This window comes from Corythoichthys intestinalis, chromosome 7 (genome assembly GCF_030265065.1).
Source record: "Corythoichthys intestinalis isolate RoL2023-P3 chromosome 7, ASM3026506v1, whole genome shotgun sequence".
NCBI classification, from domain to species: Eukaryota; Metazoa; Chordata; class Actinopteri; order Syngnathiformes; family Syngnathidae; genus Corythoichthys; species Corythoichthys intestinalis.
In genome coordinates, this window is record NC_080401.1 from 11,975,408 (window position 1) to 11,999,246 (window position 23,839).

Genomic DNA, 23,839 nt, shown 5'->3' on the forward strand with positions numbered 1-23,839 from the left:
CAGTGTCAGATACTCAGCATGTCAACTGTCCATTATCGCTTCACCTGATTGTTTTCTTTGCCTGTCTACATCAATAAAATCCTGTGTTGTGATACCCAACTGGTTCCTCCATCCAGTACTTGACAGTAGTGATGGAGAAACCGAAGCTTTCTGAAACAGTGAATCAATATCAAGCAATGTGTCGAAATGGTTCAGTGTTATGAAGCATTTGCCACGAATCAGTGTGGTGAGTCACGACACTGTTCTGTACTACTGAAGCAAATGTGTTGAAATGGTTCAGTGCTATGAGACATATGACATAATTCAGTGAGGTGACATTTGCTGGACAAAAATATATTGAGCGTTCATACAGGCAAATAAAAAAGTGTCACCTGAACAACTAAACCTGTGGGTGGTATGGTGGTTATGTACTTTGCATACTGTGTAAGTAATAGTGGGTCTGAGTCTTGGCCTGATTTTTTTTTTATTCTTCCCCCAGATGAATTTAAAAAAAAAAAAAAAAGCTGTTACTTAACTTTTCAATGAAAAACGGAAATGCTTGTGAACGCTTGATGGTTGGTGTATAGAATGCTAGTGACACTGGGATGAGGAATTGGGTGTTTTACACATTTTTATCTAAACACAAAATCATCTCAGCAGCATTTGGCTTCAGCCGGTTCCTCTTTTTGCTAATCACCTCTCCAGCTTTTGAGAATATTCTCTCACATGGCACGAACAAATATACAAACTGACAGACAGACTGACACAAAAACAAACTTGTGTGTGTGTGTGGGGTGCGTGTGTGTGTGCGTATTATATAAATCAGCATATAGTGTGTCAATGAATGCCTATTCAATGTGCAATTGCAAATTAATGTGAAATCTGATCTAACTTCACCTTACTCTCCCTCGTTCTCAATATGACGTAATGCGTGCAAAAGCTCTCCTCACGACCCACAACATTTTGAGGAATATTTCCCCTTTTTATGAGCATTTTGAGTTTGACAACCAAATTGACTGACTCGACCCCTCCGTACCTGAGTGACACGTCGACGGTCACAGCTGACACGCGTGTGACGTCACAACGCTTCGCTTCCGCGGCCAAGTGATTTTCCACTGAATGAAGCGAGACGTTGGTACAACTTATCGGGATACCTTTTGCCGCGAGCGCTCGACACTTGTTGGGCGTCTGCTTCGAGCGTGACATCACTAACTTCCACCGGATCCAGCGAGACATCGGGACGACCAATTTGTGATACTTCTGCCGCGAGCGCTTGACACATGTCTCGAGCGTCTGCTTCGAGCGTAACATCACTACTTGACAGTACGACCTGACCAACATGGAACCAGGATGTTAGGTGACCTCGCATCGTTAATCCAGATCGGCCACAAACACTAGCAACAACTCCAGCAACAAGATTGATTTCCGAACTCTGGCGAGGCACAGCAACAGGAACACTGAAGCCATGATTGACGCAGTCTATCACAGCCTGGAGGACGACATCGAAGATTAGTTCAGCTCCTATGATCTACCCAGCACCCTTGACGAAGCCAATGTCCTTGTTACCCGCATTGACTATCGGATTCAGACCCGATGGCGAAAGGGTGGATGTCGGAGCGCCCCCTCTGCCTCTAAGGCTTTTCAAGTTGTTACTCCCGCCCATTATAACCAGCCTGAGCCCATGGAGATTGGCTGTGTTGCCCTAACTCCTGAAGAGCGCCAGCGACGTTTCACTTCTAACTTGTGCCTGTACTGCGGGGGTGAAGGTCATGGAATCGCTACCTGTCCAGCAAAAGCTAGAGCTCACCGGACGTGGGAGATTCGGGTGAGCTCAACGTTTCTTCAGCCTCCCCCCATTCGTAAACCCTTTCTCCAGATTCGCATCCTACTGACCAACACATCCCATACCCTAACCACTCTCATTGACTGTGGAGCGGAGGCCAACATCATGGATGTGGATCTTGCCCAGCAGCTCGGCATATGCCAACTTTCCCCATCTGTTCCTCCACAAGCTCTGGATGGACATCTACTCAGCACAGTGACCCACATCCCAGCCCCAGTAACCATGCTTCTGTCCGGAAACAACCACGAGTCCATTCAGTTTCATCTGTTCTGCTTACCAGGTCAGCCCCTCATCCTTTGTTATCTGTGGCTGCGCCAGCACAACCCTAACGTCGACTGGGAGGCCGGGGTGGTACGAGAATGGGGCAGGAGATGCCACCAGACCTGCCTGAAGAAGGCGGTCATACCCACCAACCTGAACCTGTTAGTCCTGTCCTAGACATTTCCAATGTACCTGCCTGCTACCATGCACTCCGTGAGGACAAATACAAGGCCACTTCGCTGACCCCCTCACCGGCCATATGACTGCGCCATAGACCTCCTGCCTGGCACAGCGCCACCAAAGGGCCATCTGTACTCTTTATCTGCACTAGAAAGCGCCATGGAGAAGTACATTAATGAATCCCTAGCTGTCTATCATCCTCGCCTGCTCAAACTGGATTGTTTCTCGGGTATAACGATGGCTCTCCACCCATGCATAGATTACCGTGGACTCCATGACATAACCATCAAGAAGCGCTACCTCCTAATACTCATGTTGTCTGATTTTGAGCTTCTCCAAGGTGCCACTTTGTTCACTAAACTGGACCTGTAGAATGCTTATCACCTGGTTCGAATGAAAGAAGGCGATGATTGGAAGACGGCATTCAACACACGCTCTGGACACTATGAGTACTTAGTCATGCCCTTTGGCCTAACCAACACCCCTTCAGTATTTCAGGCCCTGGTGAACTACATCCTGCGAGACATGCTCAATATCATCGTGTTTGTGTATTTAGATGACATCCTGATATTTTCCAAAACTATGTCAGAGCATATCAATCATGTCCAGCTGGTTCTGCGCCATCTCCTGGAAAACTCAAAGCAGAGAAATGGGAATTCCACGCTAGATCGGCATCATTTCTGGGACAGTAAGTGGCAGAGGGAAGTCTTCAGATGGACCCTGCAAAAGTGAAGGCAGTTACATCCTGGCCTGGCATAGACTTTAAAAAATCATTGTGAAAAACATTTATCATGTAAAATCTTCATAATATTACCTTATTTTACAATGTAAGTGCCATATTACACAATTGTAATCTTCATGAAAATGGTATTTATTTCAAAATGCTTTTATTATTTCATTTTGACCCTTTGGGGTTCGGTAAGATATACCTAATGTTGTAAAAATGACAATTTTCCCTCCTTAATGTCACGTTCTGCTCCTGGTCAGATTTTGTGTTGTTGCAGAGCCGGCTGTGGGGGCGTTCCCGACGTCGCACCTGCAGCTCATCAACAACAGTATAAAGACGCAGGCGATTCACTGGAAGGACGCCGAGATATTTTTCCTTGCTGGTCGCCATTCGCCATCCTAGTCATTCGAGTAGCTTGTTATTTTTGTAATTACGCCCCTGCCGTGGGTTTTGGTCGCCTGCCGCTTTAGTTTTGTATTCCTCTACCTTGTGCAGGTACGTGAGTGTATTTAAGTTGTTTTATTGGCTCTCTGCCTACTACCTTGGTTTACCTTCGTGTTTGTATACTGATCCCCGTCGACCTCCTGTCATGGACCCGTTTTGTTATTTCCCCTTTTTACCGCGATCACGTGTGTTTTGGTTTGTATTTAATAAACCCTTGCACGATTCCCTCAGTCGTTGGTTGTCTGTTGTGAGTCCAACCTTGTTTTCGCGTTCGCAAATCCTGACACTTAAAACCCATATGATTACTTTTACTACCTCTAAATGCCCAAACAAGATTCAAAAGGAAAGAGTCCTACTCAACCCATGCGTCATACAGCCATTTTTATTAAAATGTCAACACATGTGAAATTTTTTTTTTGAAGTGTTTATTACGCACAGATTACAGGTGCTATGACACAGCTACATTATTTCCATTGAATGAAACAACACCCAAAAAGCACACCAGCGGACAGTCATTCCAAGTTTGTACAATTGTGTGGCATTTGTGACAGGGTGATTCATGCATCTAAAATACATAATTTTTTAAATAATAAAATGCCCCCAGCGCCCCAAAAATATTGCAATAATAACAGTGCACTGCAAATAAGGAATTGAAGGTGAAAAGACTGAGTACTGTCATTTCAGCAGTGTTTTTACATAATATACATCACACTGCCATCAAGTAGCTCTTTTTTATTAAATGGAGAATAAATAAGGTAATGCTGAAGTTGAACTCAGACGCTGTTACTGTTTAAACAGCTCCATCATTCTGAAAAAGAAACATGATTAAAGTTAAATGATCTGTAAAACTCACACCAATAAATGTCCCGAATTATTAAAATATAAATGAACATGTTTGTGAGGAATATTCGCAAAATACTCAAAGCTCAGTACAGCGGTACCTCCACATACGACCCTACGTAAAATTTGAGTCATTTTTCTCGACATATGACGCCATGCTCGAAACACGCCGGTTAACAGCAATGTTGCAATTTCATTGTTTTCTCGGTCCTTCTCCGACCTCTGTTTGCCAGTCTTTATAAGTTAGGGTGACAATTAATATTATACCATCGGCAAGGAAGTCGCCAGCTTCATCGGGTTTTTAATCATTTATTTCAGAACTTGTGCAACACAACTCGGCTACTGTCCGCCGTAGCCGACGCCAACAACAACAGAACTTGAAAGTAAAAGTAAAAACTTCCCACTCTTCCACACCTCTCTCATTCTCGTCAGTCACAGCGCTTATGTGTTCAGCAACAGCATGCAAAACACAACCGCCACATTAGAACCTGATTTGTTACATTATTATTCCGATTTGTATTTATAATTTATTTGTTTTGCTATGTGTATTTTTTTGCTACATATGATTGTACCTGCAGTATTTATGAAACCTTTAGCGTAGGTTTTGGGCTGTTGAAAGAATTAATTGAGTTATAATGTATTCTTATGGAAAAATCCCGCTCGACATACGGCCATTTCAACTTAAAAACCAGGTCCTGGAACGATTTGAATTCATATGTAGAGGTACCACTTCAGTTTGTTAGTCAGATGTATCAACTGTCAATGAAAAATACTAACCCCACCACAGCAGCCACAGCAGTCCCCACACAGAGCTCCAAGGAGCCCATTTATCACCTGCACAGCACACAGCACCAGCTGGATTAAACCCATGACCAGCAGAACAGAGAACAGGGAGAGATGCCATGACACCACACCAGCAGGTTCAATACATTTTGACCATATGGTTGAATTAGTCAGATAGTCACTGCAGATGAGACAAGAGAACAAGAGAAGAGAAGTTATTTGGATGTTAATTCCAGATATAGAGTTTTAAGTATGAAGTCAATGTTCAATTTGATGTGATCTTGTTTTGTTTGAATTGTTTTTTTAAGCAACACTTGTGACCACATTTAATTAGAATGCCCCTAGTTAAAGCAAATAAATACCCAAACCAATTCAGATTTTTTTAAAGGAATCCTCGATCTTAAAGACATATAGGCTCTAATAAACCACAATTGTTCTCTTGTACTAAAATATGTTGTTAGAAACACATAAAATGTTAAATCAATGGCAATATTTTATAATATTTAGCACACATTTTGACTGATAGTTGGCGCCATGTTTTGCGGGCTCGGAGGACGTTTCCAGTTGTGTACAACAACAATTGTGTATTGCTGCCTAAACTCGCTAAGTAAAATGCCACGACGTGCTGCTTTTGGATGCACTTTCCAGTCAAATGAAAACAAGGGGAGTGATGTGAGTCACCACAGATTTCCTATTCACAAGAAGAGGTGAAAGGTTTGGGAAAATGTCTATAGAAAACTTCCCAAAGACCCAAGGCTTTGCTCTCGTGATTTTTCTCCTACCGTGGTTGAGGCTTTTAGTCGACGACAACTTATGAAAGAGCTCACTGGAGCGGCTGGGTATAAGCGGAGAATAAAATCAAATGCTGTTCCAACTATTTTCCCTCACAAGAAGCCTCAACGCGCTCGGATAGCGAGTGAAATGCGCGCAATAAAGCGCCAAAGACAAGAAAATGCTGGCCGCTCTCTTAAGCAGGCAATCCGCTCCTGTCGCTACAGCGGTAGGCAAACCTTCTGGTGTACCGCTAGTCACAGAGGAAGCTAATAATTCACCTCTACTGTCAGTTCATCAGGCAGTAGGTGTGTCTGTTCAGTATTCACCTAATATGAGTGATGCTGCCACTCAAACTGATCCAGACACGACCGATGCAGCGATATAGTGGCCAGCTGATGCGCGCCGAGCACTTAAAGAGCATATGACACGAGAAAAAAAGTCTTAAATAGCATTATTGTGTGAATTAGAATCATATTTTGAGACGATTCGACTATATACAGCAAATTTGCAAAGCACAGATAACGAGAAATTAGACTTTTAATGTGCTGTTAGGCCCCTCCTGTTAAAGCCCGCTGGCGCCGCCATCTTGCTGATGACGTCAGCGGTAGAACGATTTCAGGCAGCTTTAGCATTGAGCCCAATGGAGGAGGAAACATTTTCCAGCGATTCTGGTTCAAGTTTGGAATTTTCAAACATAATTGGCGATCCAGAGGAAGTATGTGCCATACAGCCATATAGGTTTGAGCCATATTTGGAGGAAAAAGATATGGAATCAGAAAGCAGCGACACAGACGAGACTGAGCCAAACTCCCAGGATGACCACAGCAGACTGGGCAACACTGCATGGTGAGTGGCTGAAAATTAAATCGGTTTTGGTATATTCTGTTTTATTCACATACACAGTGGGGAGAACAAGTATTTGAGACACTGCTAATAGGAAAACCCATTGGCAGTGTCTCAAATACTTGTTCTCCCCACTGTATCTGTTCATTTTTTTATAGTGACATTTTCATTGTTATTAGTTTTAATTTGTGGAGACCTGAGAAAATACATTTTTCTTGCAAGGAGTCTTTCACTACAATCCATGTTCTGCATTTAGATTTAAAATTTCATTTATTTTTCTGAAGGTGTTCATGTGAATGCTGTGCAGTGATGCCCACAGTAGATGAGTGCGTTTGCTGTGGTGAACAGGAGCGAGTCAGGGAGAAGATGGAGGGGGCTGGGGTCCAATGTATTACCCAGCACCCTGGATTTCAGCCCGTGTGCCTGAACGTAGACGTCCTTCAGACAGCCTATTATGCCTACAGGCAAAATTATGAGGACCAGTCAGGAAACAAGTATGTGTCATATATATGCACTGATCAGAATTTCATAAACCAACCTTTTTTGTGATCGGCAGTGACTTAGGCTAGTTAGCATTGTCTCACAAATTACAATGTAAAATAACGGTTTGCATTACTGTGTTGGTTTTCAAATGGAAAAGGAAATGAATGACCCCATCCTATTGTGCTTTCAGCTGGAAACGTTACACGGCGTATCGCCAGTTTGTGCGCTGGGTGTACGAGTTCCTGGGGCGGAGGATCAGGGTTCCTCTACCAGCCTGTGTGGTCGCGCAGATCAGGACAAGCTTCCCATCACCGGAGTTTGTTGGATACCAACCTTGTAATCCTCCCTAAAACTCCAAGTTGAATAAAATATTGTAATCGTTTCATTATACAGTCATCCTGATGTGATTTTTAAAAGAATATCTCTACTTCAATATTTTTGCAAGCCTCAGTGGTTAGTCTTATTACATATTTGCTAAGTGCAATACAAAAATTATATTTCCATGACAAAGTATTGTACTGAATGGAATATGGAAATATGACAAATGCAAGGACGTTATAAGATACTTATTTCTGACATGCTGATACAAGTAAAAAACAATTGCTACTGTATCAAGCTCAAGACAATGATTTGGAAAAATACACAAAATGGTTTTATTCACCGGAATTTAAGTGTGCCATTATATTTTATATATACCAACATATTTACACAGGGCTCGAACCAATAATACCTTATAAATTCAAAAAACTAGCTCACATTTTCAAAAGATGACAACGAAAGAACTGGGGAACACAATTATACAAAATTAAAGGTTCAATCATGGCACATTAAAACGTGTGACATGATCCCGGACCGCCTGTTCTTTGTCAGGTCGCTGAAAGCTGCTGCTGAGGGATAACCTCCCGGCCTCGGGCACAGCCGGTATCGCCTCCAATTCATCCGGCTCTACATCACTCGCGTCCTGCACAAGCCTCTCCACCGCCGACATCAGCTCGCTAACATACTCTGATAACAAGGGAAGCAAATGGTACTGACAAATGCACAGAGATAATTCCACATGAAATCCATTCCATTTATCTTGCAAATATCAAGCAAAAATGGGACAGATTCTAAAAACACACTTGACACTGTATCCAGTAATAAAGTGTCCAAAGGTTTGTACATTACGATGACACCCAATAATTTACAACAATGAGTTCAATTGACAGGATTAGTAATGCGTACTTACCAAATGTAGGGTTCTCCAAAACTTTGCGCACAACATGGCCGCCTTGTTTTGATTTTGGAAAGTGGATGCTATAAATCCCCACTCCGTCTCGGGTTAAGCTGTGGGCTCGATGGGCGTTTTCATTGAAGTGAAGAGCAGCCACAATCGTCCTTAAAAAAAAAAAAAAAAAAAAAAAAAAAAAAAAAAAAAAAAAAAACATGGATGGAATAGTATTTCCATATTAATATTCATATTGAAAATGTCTTAATCGATCAGATTGTGATTGGGACAACAAAAAACAAAGACATGAGATAATATACTGGATAAATCAGCAGAAAATTGTTACAATAATACCTGCTGAGCATCCCCTCGTAAGAAAAGGCGAACATTTTGGGTGTAAAATGGTTCACCAGACTGTGGAAGGCTTCCAGGTGGGAAGTCTGGTAGACTGGAGACAGCCGGCGAATGTCAGCCAACAGTTTGGAGCCACAGATCAGCTTCTCCAGCTCATTGGTCAACTTGGTGTCTGCAAAATACCAGACAGAATCAAATTTGTACTTGAACAGAGAAGCATTTTGCGAAATAGTATAAGTGTGCTTATTGTAATGGAATGCAAACTTACGAGGCGTGAGCCAAGGCTTTTTCCGTTCCCGACCTTCCAAAGGACCATGGCTGCACCTGGGGAAACTGCCTTTGAAGCCCGAGTGATCATTCTGAACATGGCTCAGTACTGACTCCCACTTGTCGAGGATGAGTCTGGGGTCCCCAGGTCGCGTTGACGCCACGGACCAATATAAATGGTTGATGATACTGCCAATCCAGGGTTTTAGGGCTTCACATCCACGCAGCTTAGAGAGGTTCTGCAACTTTTTCTTCAAACCTTGGAAAGACAATTATGTAGGTGTGTAAAATATGCTATAAATAAAGCTGTGATAATGAATCTTATTACCTTTGCCAATATGCCAGATGTCAAAAAGATGCTCAATGTGTGGGAACTGTTCTCGGACGAGCTTGTTGACAGTCACATGTCGATCTGTCACCAGAGTTCCCACACGCACAAACTCCTCGAGCACACGCAGTGACCGAACCAGTCCTTCGGGCTCCATGTGGTAGCTACCTCCTACCTCGTTACTCTGAGATTTGGGAAAAAACAAAGCAACATACAGTATGATATATAAAGAATTAGGCTTATATCGAACATCTTTTGTTCACAAGTTTAATTTACCTGCACAATCTGCACATCCAAGATGGTTAGCTTCCGCAGTTCCATCATCGTGTAAGTCCCGTATTTTGCACTGTGACCGGGTGAGTCAGCTCGTCCGTCGCCACCACAAACAATTTCCTCTCCCTCAGCTTGTAGATGGCTCAACAGCCAGATTTGCCGCTCTCGCCACACGCTTTTGATGGCTTGGTGAAGGTAGCGTTCTTGATGGCGAAAGTACGACCGAGTGGAGTAAACAGCTACACCCATGTGAGATAACACACGCAGAACTTTGCCCACAGTTGCACCAGCAAATAAAATGGCTGCAGAAAGAAATATGTTTCCAGCAGCAATTCTGCCGACATATGGTTGGGAGTTCCATGTTCCGGTGTGACCACATCCAGGCTCAGCACACTTCAAGGCCAGCACCAACATGGTACCGACCTCAGAAGGGACCCAGTTGACCTTCTTGCAGGCACACGCAGGACAACTGACCCACTGGCTAATGAGCTGAATGAGGGCGACCCAGTAGATTAGATATACCCGGCTGGGAACTGGCGCAGGGTCGGCCGCAGCCATATCAGGACAATCGGACTCGCTGGACTCGCAGTCAGAAGGTGCGGTGGGTAGGTCATACTCAGAATCAGCCTCGCACACCAACATTTCTTCATCCGAGTCCCAGCTGTCGATGGTAACATTCAGCTCTGAGTGAACAACGCAGGTTTGGGTACCCACAGTCATCATGAGGGGCCCGGATGTTGTCTGGACACCTGAAAGATACACACAATAGATCACAATCTTCTTCCCCCTATTGCTATAACATGTTGATGATTGTGTGAGAAACCCAATAAAAATTTTCATTTTAACCGCAGTAGAGTTTAGATTTTATGTAAGCCTGTCAAACAAATGAATTAGAAAACAATCAGACTTGAAAATTATATTATTATTTTTTATTTTATATTACAAAAAATAAAATAAAATAATCAGAGAAAAGGGTGGCTACTTTGAAGATACTAGAATATTATATGTTTTAGTTATATTTCACATTTTTTGGCTGAGTACATAATTGCACATAGTTTTATTACCTTTAGTGAGAATTTACAATGTAAATAGTGACAAAAATAAAGAAAACGCACTAATGAGAGACGGTGTGTCCAAACATTTGGCCTGTGATGTATTTTGGAAGGCAGCTATGACAATGAAAAACTTACACTGGATAAGTTCCAACCTATTATAGGTTAATCATTTAAACATTATAATGATAGTAAACACTTTGCCCTTACTCGGTATTTTATATATATATATATATATATATATATATATATATATATATTTAAAAAAAAATGTTTCTTTAATCTGTATTATATTAATTCAATAAGCACAAGTCAAATGGATGTTTTGAAAGTTTGTTAATAGCAACGATAGGTAATTCCTTAAATTAGAAGCAACTGAAAATGTACTTCGAATTACCTTTATGTCGTCTTTGAGGTTGCAAAGCAGCACTAACAGCAACAGTCTGACTTGGTGGCAAAAGACAAACCTGACAGGACTCGTCGACCTATGGGTACACAGACAACATCAAGTTTATAGTTATTCATTAGCCTCAAATGTATTGACTATGTAATCATATTTTGATAACTAGATGGCAAAATAAGAATTTTCCCCAAAACCAAAGACAGAAAGGTTTAGGGAATGTTATTATGACACATACACCAGGTGTCAAAAGTCATATTTTGAGTGGAAATGTTTTATAACATTTTGTAAAACACATTACACGTACCGATTTAGGAGCTGGCCCAGCGGCAAATTCTTCCAACTCAGGATTATCCGCGTCTGGATTAACACTTTCGCACTGTGTCTTTGAATGGGCCTGGTATTCTTGTATCATCGACTGAAAAGAAAAGGACACAATTCAATCACTCGAATAAACGCCGCGCGATTACAATTGTAGGAGACGGGCTGCTAGCGCTAGCTAGCGCTAGCTAGCGCTAGTAGCCCGCAGCTAGCGCTAGCTAGCGCTAGCAGCCCGCAAAATTCACAAAACGTGATGAGAGAAATCATTTAAAGCATGAAATGAGGTACCATAACCACTAGCCTCTGAGGTCAACAAGACGAATTGTTTGATAGTAAAGCGCGAATAATTCAGCAAATAATTACAGCAGCAACAAATGTGATTTTTTTGTTTGATGGTTTTTAATTAAAGCTAATTTATTGGCAGCACACTGAAATGGGTTTACAGTATTTTACATTATATAAAACACAACGCTTACTTACTTCAACTGCAGCCTTTTTCGTCCGCTTATCAATGGCAGCGGACTTCCTCTTCAGAGATTTGTGAGCGCTTTGCCCACTGCCGCTAGCTCCATGTTGAGGACGGGGGGAAATTGTTGGCACAGCTGTGTCAAGTAGGGTTCTGGCATGTTGCACTGAAAGTCCCATCTCAACTTTCCGCAGAGGAACAGGGTCGAAACAGTCTTCAGTAAAATGATCCGAACACAACGCTGAGGATTTGGATGGTGACCAATTGTCCCTCGTTCGTTGTACTTGCTTTACCCATGCTTCCCGGCGAACGGGATCTCTTGGGAACCGAAAAAGGCTCACATCACTCCCCGTGACGTTGGAACAAAAGCCTGCAACGCATCGTTTCGGCATGGTGCGAAAAATAAAGGAAATACTCTGCTAAATTAGACGAATCCGCAGTCCTTCTCACACAACAGCACGGGTAGCTAGCGAAGAGGTCTTCTACCGTACACGTCACATCCGCCTTCTTCCTAAATCCGAGATCACAGCCGGAAGTCTGTCATTTTCGTAGCGCGGGATTCAAAAAACTGAATAAATATAACGATCGCTTCCACACACATCCAAGCGGTCTGTTTCATTCAGGAGCATAAAATACCGCGGAAAGTATGAAATAAACATGCTTTTTGGTGTCATGGGCACTTTAATGTGGACTAGCCTTACGTAGCTAAACGTGAGTTGGATGTACAAGACATGGAGGACACTCGATCCAGATGACGAATTTAATGAGGACTGCCACGACACAATTCTGATCCTGACTATTACATGTGTGCATTCATAGTTTAATTACCTTCGGTGAGAGTTTATAATGTCAATAGTCATGAAAATAAAAATGTACGAATGACAAGGTGTGTTCAAACTTTAGGCCTGTGCTGTATGTAAAGCACACGACAGATGCTAACAATCTACATCATTATACTGGAATAAGTTTGATCACGCAATAGCTCACCTTGGGGATCTGCTAACAAAAACCGGAGTTCCCAACAGCATACACTCTCTCGCTCCGTTGTCATCGAGACGCACTTGCATCACCAGTTTGCCCAACTCTTGTCTTATCAGGTATTTCCTGCTCTGCATTTTGCCTTTGCTGCTCGACATGTTGGGGTAGCTAATGAGTGACAACAGCAACGGGCCCAGTGACGTCACGGCACTGCGACGTCAACAAGAATGGCGACCTATCACAAATTTTATTAAAACGAAAACATTTAGAGAGGTTTTGTATGAAATTATCATTACTCATACTAACGTTTGTCTTTTAAGAATTACTTGTCTTAAAGGTCAAGGATCCCTTTAGAACAATGCTGTGGGGCAGCAGCATCATTGTTTTGTTGGTATCACCACGGCTCAAATTCTGTTATTTATAAAAGAATGAAGAATCAAGGAACAATCCACAGTAAATTTAGACAATATTTGATGTCCAGCGGTGCAATAAAGGTAATTAGTTGATGTGTTGAAGATTTTTACATGATGAAAGCAGACCATTCTGCATAAAAAGATTATGTGACATGATCATTGTCTTGTAAATTATCATTATGCATTGTTATGTATGCCTATACTACTGTACTCATACATCCTCATCCTTACTAGTGACATTATGGGTCTACCAAGAACAACTTCATACCCATCGTTGAAGGGATACGTCCATATTTTTGTATTGTTCACTTCAGCCAGACATTGGGGTCCCTGGTTTATGGCAACAGCTGAAACTATGACTGAATAACCGGCTCCTACAAGACCCACAGCTGCAAACAGAATGGAACTCAGCATCTGTAAAGAGAGGGAAGAAACAAAATTGCAGATTGGAAGCCTTAAACATGGAATAAACATCTATTAAAAAAGACAATAAAATTATGTAGGCAGGCTAGAATTAAAATGCAAAAAATACATACACATAAGATTTAAAAAAAAAAAAAAAAAAAAAACTGTTTCTTACACTGCTGTTCAAATGTTTGGGAACACCCAGACAAAAAAAAAAAAAAAAAATTACACTTAAATGAGTTGCAAATATAGAATACAGAAGATATGACATTGGCAAGATTAGAAATATTCATTTTTAAAATTACTTATTAAATAATAATCACCAAATCTTCAACACAGTTGAGCTGTTGTGCGAGCAGCTTAACTGTATGGCAAAAGTGTATATTAAGCCAATCCAATTTATGGGAAGTGATTCTCGAAGCGTGCTTTTTGTGGTGACACGGATGTGATTCCCACTTATGAGTTGTGTCCGCAAGGATTTGTGCCAAATCTAACGTTCGAATCGATTGTTTTGCTGTGGCGACCCCTGAGGGTAAAACTCAAATGGGATGGATTTCTAACGTTGTCATTTCTTCACTATAGTTTCTACTCATTTTGCAGCTCAATTTTCAAAAAAATAAAAGTATGACTTTTCATGAAAATCACAACATTGTCTGGATGACTGAACCAAAACTTTGGACCCCACTGACACATGGGCGGAACCCAGGGGGGGACTGGTGGTGCAGCTGCACCCAGGCCTCTAGAGCAGTGTTTTTCAACCACTGTGCCGCAGCACACGCGGCACACTACTGCTGTGCCGCAGCATAGTACTACTGTGCCGCAGCGTACTGTCTGGTGTGCCGTGAAAAATCATCCACTTACACCTAATAATAATAAGGTGAAAGAAAGTTCACCTATATTTGAAAGAAAGTTCAACTAATTTTAAGTGAAAGTGGATCATTTTCCATGGCACACCAGACACTACACTGCGCCGCTTCATGCTGTGCAGCGCGTCACACAGCAGTGTGCCGTGCTGCAGCACAGTGGCTGAAAAACACTGCTTTCGAGCGTTTTCATGCATAAAGGGGACACGAGTGGGCGAGGGTAGTTTCTCAATATAACGTATGAAGCGTAGAGCTATCATAGATCGTATAATTGTTTAAATTTAAGGGGAGGGTCTGGCAGCGATTGAACATTCTTTGCTAACCCTCTCAGTTCAAATAGCATCAAACGCATTCATTCTTCCATCTTCTGAGCCGCTTATCCTCACGAGGGTTGCGGGGGTGCTGGAGCCTATACCAGCCAGGGTGGGTAGAAAAGCAAAAGATTTTACTCAAGTAAGAGTACCATTACTTATGAATAATATTACTCGACTAAAAAGTAAAAGAAGTCATCCAACATTTTACTGAAGTACAAGTAAAAAGTATGAATAGAAAAGAATACTCAAGTAACTGCTTAGAATGTCTGATTTTTTAATTAATGTTAGATTTTTCCCCTCTTTTTCTTCTTTATCTATATGAACTGTTTTTATTATCTTATACAATAACCTATTACATGACCATATCAGATCGAAAAGATGACACAAAACGCATCAATTACAGACCAGAACAACACTTAGAACAGGGGTCCCCAAACTTTTTCCTGTGAGGGCCACATAACCCTTCTCTTCTCTGATGAGGGGCCGGGGTCAGTTTGTAACAGAAAAAGTGTGACGATTGCAGGAGTGCCTAAATGTAAAAATGTATTGTTTTTCAGAAAGCCACAATCAAATAACCCTTTCTGGATTCTTCACGGAACCAAAGTAAATAAAATAAAAATGATATAATATAATATAGTATAATATAATATAATTAGGGCTGTCAAACGATTAAAATTTTTAAGCGAGTTAATCACAGCTTAAAAATTAATCGTAATTAATCGCAATTCAAACATCTCTAAAATATGCCTTATTTTTCTGTAAATTATTGTTGGAATGGAAAGATAAGACACAAGACGGATATATACAGTACATTCAACATACTGTACATAAGTACTGTATTTGTTTATTATAACAATAAATCAACAAGATGGCATTAACATTAATATTCTGTCAAAGCAATCCCTGGATAGAACGACTTGTAGTTCTTAAAAGATAGATTTTAGTACAAATTATAGAAATTTTATGTTAAAACCCCTCTTAATGTTTTCGTTTTAATAAAATTGGTAAAATTTTCAATCAAAAAAATTAACTAGTAGCTCACCATTGTTGATGTCAAGAATTACACAATGCTCATGGTGCATAAAATCAGTCGCACCCAAGCGCCAGCAGAGGGAGACAAAAAACACAAGTAACAAGTGGACATGACACTGCTGTCATTTTAATCTGTTTGAGCGGGGCATATGCGTTAATTGCGTCAAATATTTTAACGTGATTAATGAAAAAAATTAATTACCGCCCGTTAACGCGATAACTTTGACAGCCCTTAATATAATATAATATAATACAATATAATATAATCAGGGGTGCACATAATTTTTTTGCCCAGGTTCTCAGAGGAGGACCTGGAGATGTGACTTGGTCCTCATTGAGCTTGAGAGCCGACCCACCTGATGCGATAAATTTATGACAAGCTTTACTTAGAGCCAATTAACTTTGATTAATTATATTAACAGTTAATGCTTGATTAACATCAACTGGCACAACAAAATTGCCATTACTTTGAAGTGAAATGTAAAGAAATAAACATAAAAGCACCAATTCAAAATAAAGGGCATTATGCGGCTCCCACATTAACTCCAAGCCTTTTTAAAAGTGGGATGTCCTCCTCATAAGACCTCATTGAACGTGTATGTTTAGCTTTGTAAAATGCGAGCAAAAACACGTTTGTCAGTGCATGTCGCTGTTCATTACCTTTATTCCGCCCTATTCCGCCACATGTCCATAGGGCGAGTGGGGTCCTGTTTGACATCGATAGTTTGCTTAATTGCCACATGCTCTCTGTTTTTTTCGTGCTTTTCAAAGTTTGGATGGCTGAAATTCTTTGACCCTACATAAAATGCGTTGCTCTAATCGGCGACATTGGGATTCTCACGGCACATTTTGTACCGCATTTCTGTGCGAGCATCATTCACTTCTAGCCATGGTACCTCCTGTAGCCACTTTTCAGCAAAAGTCCTTTTTTTCGGTAGCTCCGGTGACGTCTCTGCAAAAGCGTATGGAAGCCGTTGAGGGCCAGCGCGTTTGTCTACGTCCAGTACGCATGTGCGGACCACTTATGTGCACCCCTGAATATAATATAATATAATATAATATAATATAATATAATATAATATAATATAATATAATATAATATAATATAATATAATATAATATAATATAATATAATATCATGTAATGTAATATAATATAATAATACTGTATTAATTAAATAGATAATAACCAAATAACCATTGCTCAGTTCTTCACAGAAAAAAGCCAGGACATAAATAACTCTATTGGGAAAAAAAAAAAAAAAAAAATTTTTTTTTTTACAAATTTTTTTTTTTTTTTTTTACAAATTTTTTTTTTTTTTTTTTTCAGGGGGCCGGACCAAATGTGGCTGCGGGCCGTATCCGGCCCGCGGGCTGTAGTTTGGGGACCCATGACTTAGAACATCAACCGTCTAAAGAGCATGTGCGCCCTCTAGTGGAGAAAAACGTAGTTACCATTGATTGGTATAATGGAGTTATGTGGTTAATGTTTAATGTTGGTGAAAGTGAGACGGCCACTGTCGGCATCTCTGGCAGAAATAAAGCCAATATGTAGAATAAAGAGTAAAAATGTAATGACTTTAGTGTAGGCCAAAGTAGCGGAGTTAAGGTAGTGTTTCTTCTTCACAAATCTACTCAAGTAAAACAGTGGCGCCACCAGGGGGTGGCCAGGGGTGGCCATGGTCCCCCCTATAAATTTGTTGGCCCCCCCACTGGCCACCCTGCTTGCCAGTATATCGTTAGATTGTTGTAGCATCAGTTATGCATTTCATATACGTTATAGCCTGGTAATCTGTTGATCCCTGTTGGGAAGTACTTTTTATGTTTTGTTCATTCAGTAATAATTATTTTTGTGTCACATTAACATTGTGTTGGGAAATATCCAGTTAAGATATGATTGTCTCTGTACTTGCTTTTATTTGTATCTGCCAGCACCTGCTTTCCCCCATTAATTATTTTGTTTTGTTAAATGTACACCTTATGCCTAATGTATACATAACACAATATAACAGAATTGTTGTGGAACTCAAAATGTTGACTGGACAGTTATGGACTATGCACATTAAATCGTTAGTAATATCAAATATTACACAATACACCTAAGTATATCAGTAGCCGTGTCCTTAAGTCTTTCTGATAATTTTCCCCCGACCTTTTTACTGCAATGATATAATAAAAACCTGAAATTATGGCTTTTAGTTTTGGTGTGCCACCCCAAGATTTTAAGTGGCCCCATCTGGCCACCCCTATGAAACATTTCTGGAGGCGCCACTGAAGTAAAAATAAAAAGTACTGCGTGGTAAAAGTACTCTAGGAAGTACATTTTTTTTCAAAAAGTCACTTAACCAAATGTAACGGAGTAAATGTAACGCGTTAAGTGGCGGAATTGGCAATTTTAGGGCCTAAGGCGAACAGATCCAGGGGCCCTCTTCATGGGTCAGGGGTTAAAAAGGTGAGAAGGGTGTGGAGGAAATATGTTCCGGTACACTAGAGCTGTCCTAAACGACAAATTTCCTCCTGCTGATAGCATTTACTAGTACAAAAGAATGGAAAGTAAACAGATTCAGAACACTGACTTTGCCTTTTCAACATTATTTAAAACAATTCTTAAAAAAAAATTCTAGCATTCTTATTATAGTATACTACTATATATATAATAGTAGTATAATAATTATAATAATTATTCATTGCCAGTCATAAAGAGTGTCATTTGAAAGCTATTCTTAGTGTAGAATCTGTATTCTGTAGTACTGATATATATTAATGTATATTATAATATTAATTCTGAAGTATGTGGGTTGAACTCCAGAAATCGTTATTTATATGACGAACATGACGTGCTTTTATTTTGAAATGTTCACCGGAGGTACGTTCGCTAAACCGCTAACCGAAAGCTTTACACTCCATAAAAAACATTCTTCGTCATTTCTTGTGGTGTCACTAATAGATTTAATTTCTTTTTCGTTAGCAAATGCGGTTAACCAGCTGTTGAGCGTTGTTGTACACTGAAAAAAATGGGGTGTTGAACTGACATAAAAAAATTATGGAAAGAATTTGCACCTGATAATATTGCTATCCCTCAGCATTTAGCAATTGTGTCCTTTTAACATAAAGCACACGTCTCGCCAACATTAGGCACTTATGTTGCGCGAACATAACGCACTCTTGTTGAGCCAACATAAGGAATTCATGTTCACCCCAAAATACATGTTGAACCGACATTAAAGAAATACATAATTTGCACCTAATGAAATTGCTTTCCTTCAGTATTAAGCAATTGCGTTCTTTTAACATAAAGCACGCATGTTGAACCAACATAAGGCACAACTAAGGCTGTCAAATTTATCGCGTTGACGGGCAGTAATTACATTTTTTGATTAATCATGTCAAAATATTTAACCCATGCACGGAGCGACCCACTCATGCATTGCCTCAAACAGACTACAATGGCGCCGTTCTACGCATATATAGAGTTGAGAGGCAGTGGCAAGTGAGTAGAGTGGATGCAGGCATTCATTTTGGCCATGCTTTTACTTATCTTAAGCTTTGATGTGTCTTCCACAACAATACTAACTATTGAGGGGAGCAACATTGGGAAAACAAATATGAATTGATCTTTTCTACACAACAACACAGACACAATATAGTATTTGCAGCCGCTACACACAGTCAGGGTTACCCACTTTCCATCATGCTTTTGGGCAGAACAGTTTTGTCACTACATTATCTTTTACTGAAAGCTCAACAAATACACTACATGGCAATATTTAGTCGGTCGGTCAAACGGTTTGGAGTCTCCAGTGCGCTGATTAATGTGGATAATAAGATTATGAAAGAAAGAAATAAAAATAAAGATGAGGAATTTTACTAGCTGGGCCTGTGCCTTGCAAAGCCCCATCTAATAAAAAAAAAAAAAAAAAACACTTTTCACAAACAAAATAATAATTAAATAGTGACGGTTATTGGGCCAGCCGGCTCTACCAATGAGGTGTCACTTATTTTTTCAGGGAGTTGGCAACCCTACTTTCAAATCTCAAATGACGAGACTATTGCAATTGGCTGGAAAGGCACGTTAACATTATGTTGCATCAACATGATCTAATCTAGCTACTCATTCACTGTTCATGTTTATGTAGCGACTGCATGATTTAATCATGCTCACCTTGGAAACATGGTGGTTTCTTGCTGAAAATGTACACTGTCTTTAAGTAAACTTTACAACCTGCTTTGTTCATTTTTTTGAGTGTATATGACTAATTGGAACTGTACTACATTGTTTCGCCACAGGGTGTGCTGTCGTGTATTTTATGTCCGGTGTGAAGAAGAAGAAAGTTAAAAGAGGCATTAGCGGCCTGTTCTCAATTTCTCCCTCACTCTCACTACACTTTGGCTCTCATGGAGAGCACGTTCGCTCATGTGTTCGAAATAAAGGATAGCCGACGTGAAAAGTAGCAAGTGAGCTGTAAAAATAGCGATCTTAGTGGCGTGAAAAACACGGGAGAGCTAAGTGAAGCTAACGAACAGCTAAGCGGAGCTAAGCGAAGCTAAATGGAGCTAAGCGACTGATACTCTGTCCGTCGTTGTGTAACAGTCCATTGTAGTGCGTGTGTGGGGGAGAGATAATATAAATGCAGCATTCAAATGGCTTTCTTTTTTGTTTTGTTATTTGTTTGTTTGGTATACTGACATATTTATACATGATGAATAGTTGGTGCTGCTGGCTCCGGTGGCCCAAGCCCTTGCTCTTTGGGGCAAGGGCAGCTGATTGCGGGCCCCCTGCTGGTTGGGGGCCTAAGGCGATCGCCTACTTCGCCTGAATAGTAGATCCGCCTATGAGGTCTACCTACTTCTGACCAGCTAACTGTAGGCAGTTGGCGGAGTTCACCCTGAATTGGTTGCTAGCTGATAGCAGGCCACAAAGAGCGTACAACCATTCATGCACACACTCATACCTGCGGATAATTTAGAGTGTTCAACTAATTTACCATGCATGTTTTGGGCCTCTAGGAGCAAACCAGACTACGCAGAGAAAACATACGCAGGCACAGGGAGAACATGCAAAGGAAGGCCGGAGCCGAATTGGACCCCTGATCTCAGAACTATTAATGGCATCTAATGTTAATGTATGAAATATCATTAAAGCTGTTTGAACAGTTTTTAATGTGGTCAATGAAAAATTGGCAAATTTTTATAGCAACTCTGTTTAGTTCATCATTATCAATGGCAGCCAGTAAGTTCATATCTGTACAGTGCACTTATCAAGCACTGTTCAGTTGCATTCAAGTTAAACTACAAAAGATTGATATTTAATGTTTTGGAATATTTCTTTTCAAAATATTTAGGAACACCCTCCAAGGTTATACAATGTACATTACCTTTCTGGTTAAGATTCTATTACATTCTATTACATTACATTTGTCTGTCAGAATTGTTACCAAACTTAGAATACTGTCTTAGAAGTTCATAAAAGCTTTATCATGGTGTTTGACATGGAAAATGGAAATCTGAGTGTCCGGTTGGTTTGAACAGTTTCATTGTTTCACATTGGAGTATGACATACTCCCATTGTGATCATTCAACATACCTCGTTTATTAAGACAAAGCAGCAAATGGGAAGGGGTTATGGGGGAACAGAAGAAAAGAAGGAGAGACAGTCATGGTGTTCTGTAAATCTGGAAAATGATTGTTTCAATTTCAACTTCTCTTATTGGAAAATAGCTTTGAAATGACTGTACTGTAATGACATGAATACAACAAGAACAAATCTTGATCCCTGAGCTAACTGTTGTGATTGTATAGTTAAGGATCATGAAGAGGAAAGAAATATCATAGTTTAGCCCTTTCTTGCCAAATGTATCACATTTGATACACTTAGAATTTCATAATTTTGAGACTAATATAGAATTTTGAAATATCCCCCCCCCCCCCCAAAAAAATGGATGCAAGTCAACTCATGCATCTGCAGGTTCCATGAGAAAAAAAAAACAGGATTTAGCAAGGGTTATAAATATTAGAGCGCTTATTACACATTATAATTATTTTTCTTTTTTACAAAAAAAAGGTTTCATTAAGACCTTATTTTTCAAATTTTGTGATTCTCTGACGATTGCTTCATATTGCAGGCATTAAAGGGTTACGTATAATGCAGTGATTTTCAACCACTGTGCTGCAATCCGGCACATTGCTGTGCCGCGGCACATCTGGTGTGCCGTGAAAAATCATCCACTTTCACCTATTAATTAGATGAAAGTTGATGATAAAACACTGGACTAATTAGACGGGGGGAAAAAACACCCAGCATGAAAATTTTGCCTTTTATAATCTCTTAATTTTTCAGAATCACAACTACCGTATAAATATTTCTATAAAGAAAATGGAAGAGTAAACACTTCACCGCAAATCTCCTTCCACAGCTTTCATTGCCACAGCAACCGCAGCAGTCATTGTTCTTCAGACCCAGGAAGACCAGGGCCGGGAAAATCATCTGCAATCATTAATAACAAAATTGTTTTGTATGACACTTTGTAGTTTACTTAAGCTCTACATATCCATACGTAGGTCAGGAAAAAAGCTTGATCACAGGTCACCGAAAAAAAAAAATGTATACAATCCATACAATATAATCATAGACAGTATTATGTTTTTTTTTTTTTTTTTTTAAAGTGTTGTTACAAAGTGCAAGTCAGAGATATGCCTCTTAGAAAAACAAAACATGACAAGCATTCTTGCCATCAAAGAATGTTCATAAATAAAACAAACTTACCAAAACCCCAGAGCCCAAAATTCCTCCAAAGTACCAGACTTCTTTTGTGATGTGTTCACTATCCACAACCTTCCCCCCAGGAAAGAAGAGAAGGATGTTGCACAGCACACACACTACTGCCAGGGGCAGCAGACTGATCCCCAGACACTTCGCAAAGCCCCCAGAGCACATTGTGGTAGTTTTTACAAACCCAAATGCCACCGATTGTAATTTCTGAGGTGAAAAAATCGTGCCTTGTTCTTCAAAAACAGAAAAGATTATTCAATGTTATGTGTTGCAAGGATCCAAAAAATTAAGCAAAACACAAGTTTGTAATATATATGTCCTTACTCAGATTAAGATTTCAGTTTTTCAAATTAAATGTAGTATACAGGTATAATAGATTTTCTGAATGATGTGACTCAATCCAGGTCACCTGTATACTTCAACACAGGATGGTTGATGTAAGATTTCAAGCTTTATAGCCCCGCACCTCGCTTTTCATGTGACGTCATTTCCCTGCTTTTACAACCACAAGCTGCAATAATGCAAAGTCTCACATGTACCAGCACACACTCACCAAAATGGCATGAATACACTTGCTGGTGGCTTCATGCAAACACAGACTGATGTAGGATGGTGTGGCAGTGTGTGCATAGAGAAATCCAAATGAAGATACTGTGGTTAATGTTTTACCATTTGTTTTTTTGTACGGGTGAAAGAGAAAGGCATTTGATCGATAGAGCAGAGCTCTCATGGTTGAGCTGAATCTTACATACTGAGTAGCAGGAAAATGCTTCAATTATTTCAGATTATGTAATCCGCAGTACAGCATCAGATCAATGATATCTGTCTTTTATAAAGTACAGTACTGCATGAAAAATATTTGAAGTTAAAGCAGGTGCTCCAGGTCTTGTACTACACTATAACGCAAAGATTTGGCACTTTAAACTCCGTGGAAATAATTAACAAAGTAGCTTTGGATTGGAAGCTAGTTCGCAGTGTAGCTTTGGATCGGAAGCTAGTTCGCAGTGTAATGTACTGCCCCACATTGGTATAATTTTAGATATTTAGTTAGCCCCTCATGGAAAATCCAAACGCAGGTGCAGAAAAGCTCTTTATAGTGCCAATAAGCGACATTGCTTCATGTTTAGAAGATGTTCTATTCCACCTGAAAGTAGAAGCAACATTGTTGGCTGTTGGACAACTGAAACTAAAGTAGGAGGCTAGTTTCTATTTAGTTTCGTTGTGTAAATCTCTTTCCAACT

The 23,839-nt window shown here is 40.1% G+C and overlaps 2 protein-coding genes across 5 annotated transcripts; both read right to left on the reverse strand.

The window, feature by feature from the left end:
* Positions 1–3,666: 3,666 nt before the first annotated feature.
* Positions 3,667–23,041, reverse strand: LOC130919031 (transmembrane 4 L6 family member 4-like). 2 transcript variants are annotated; one of them, XM_057841411.1, is made up of 6 exons: positions 22,923–23,030; positions 22,593–22,831; positions 22,224–22,313; positions 13,485–13,630; positions 5,052–5,238; positions 3,667–4,242 (listed from the first exon to the last, which is right to left on the reverse strand). In XM_057841411.1, exons 2-6 carry the CDS (start codon positions 22,761–22,763, stop codon positions 4,225–4,227), a joined length of 612 nt encoding a protein of 203 aa, XP_057697394.1. In that variant the 5' UTR covers positions 22,764–22,831; positions 22,923–23,030; the 3' UTR covers positions 3,667–4,224. The 2 variants fall into 2 exon arrangements, with proteins under 2 accessions (XP_057697394.1, XP_057697393.1); XM_057841410.1 differs by having other exon boundaries at positions 3,670–4,242; positions 22,593–23,041.
* On the reverse strand, positions 7,787–13,215 carry LOC130919029 (uncharacterized). 3 transcript variants are annotated; one of them, XM_057841407.1, is made up of 11 exons: positions 13,130–13,215; positions 12,813–13,038; positions 11,840–12,336; positions 11,346–11,456; positions 11,036–11,123; positions 9,590–10,335; positions 9,314–9,497; positions 8,987–9,244; positions 8,719–8,890; positions 8,386–8,534; positions 7,787–8,162 (listed from the first exon to the last, which is right to left on the reverse strand). In XM_057841407.1, exons 3-11 carry the CDS (start codon positions 12,215–12,217, stop codon positions 7,975–7,977), a joined length of 2,274 nt encoding a protein of 757 aa, XP_057697390.1. In that variant the 5' UTR covers positions 12,218–12,336; positions 12,813–13,038; positions 13,130–13,215; the 3' UTR covers positions 7,787–7,974. The 3 variants fall into 3 exon arrangements, with proteins under 3 accessions (XP_057697390.1, XP_057697391.1, XP_057697389.1); XM_057841408.1 differs by having other exon boundaries at positions 11,840–12,362; XM_057841406.1 differs by having other exon boundaries at positions 11,840–13,038; positions 13,110–13,203.
* Positions 23,042–23,839: the final 798 nt, after the last annotated feature.

What these genes read in the sequence shown, in the direction of transcription:
- LOC130919029 (XM_057841407.1), bottom strand. Translation starts at nt 12,217, where the DNA reads ATGCCGAAACGATGCGTTGCAGGCTTTTGTTCCAACGTCACGGGGAGT. An exon ending in TGGATGTGCAGATTGTGCAG is followed by an intron (nt 9,498 to 9,589) that starts GTAAATTAAACT and finishes CCCAAATCTCAG; the next exon opens with AGTAACGAGGTAGGAGGTAG. An exon ending in AAAGCCTTGGCTCACGCCTC is followed by an intron (nt 8,891 to 8,986) that starts GTAAGTTTGCAT and finishes GGTATTTTGCAG; the next exon opens with ACACCAAGTTGACCAATGAG.
- LOC130919031 (XM_057841411.1), bottom strand. Translation starts at nt 22,763, where the DNA reads ATGTGCTCTGGGGGCTTTGCGAAGTGTCTGGGGATCAGTCTGCTGCCC. An exon ending in TTTTGGGCTCTGGGGTTTTG is followed by an intron (nt 22,314 to 22,592) that starts GTAAGTTTGTTT and finishes TAATGATTGCAG; the next exon opens with ATGATTTTCCCGGCCCTGGT. An exon ending in ACGTATCCCTTCAACGATGG is followed by an intron (nt 5,239 to 13,484) that starts GTATGAAGTTGT and finishes TCTCATCTGCAG; the next exon opens with TGACTATCTGACTAATTCAA.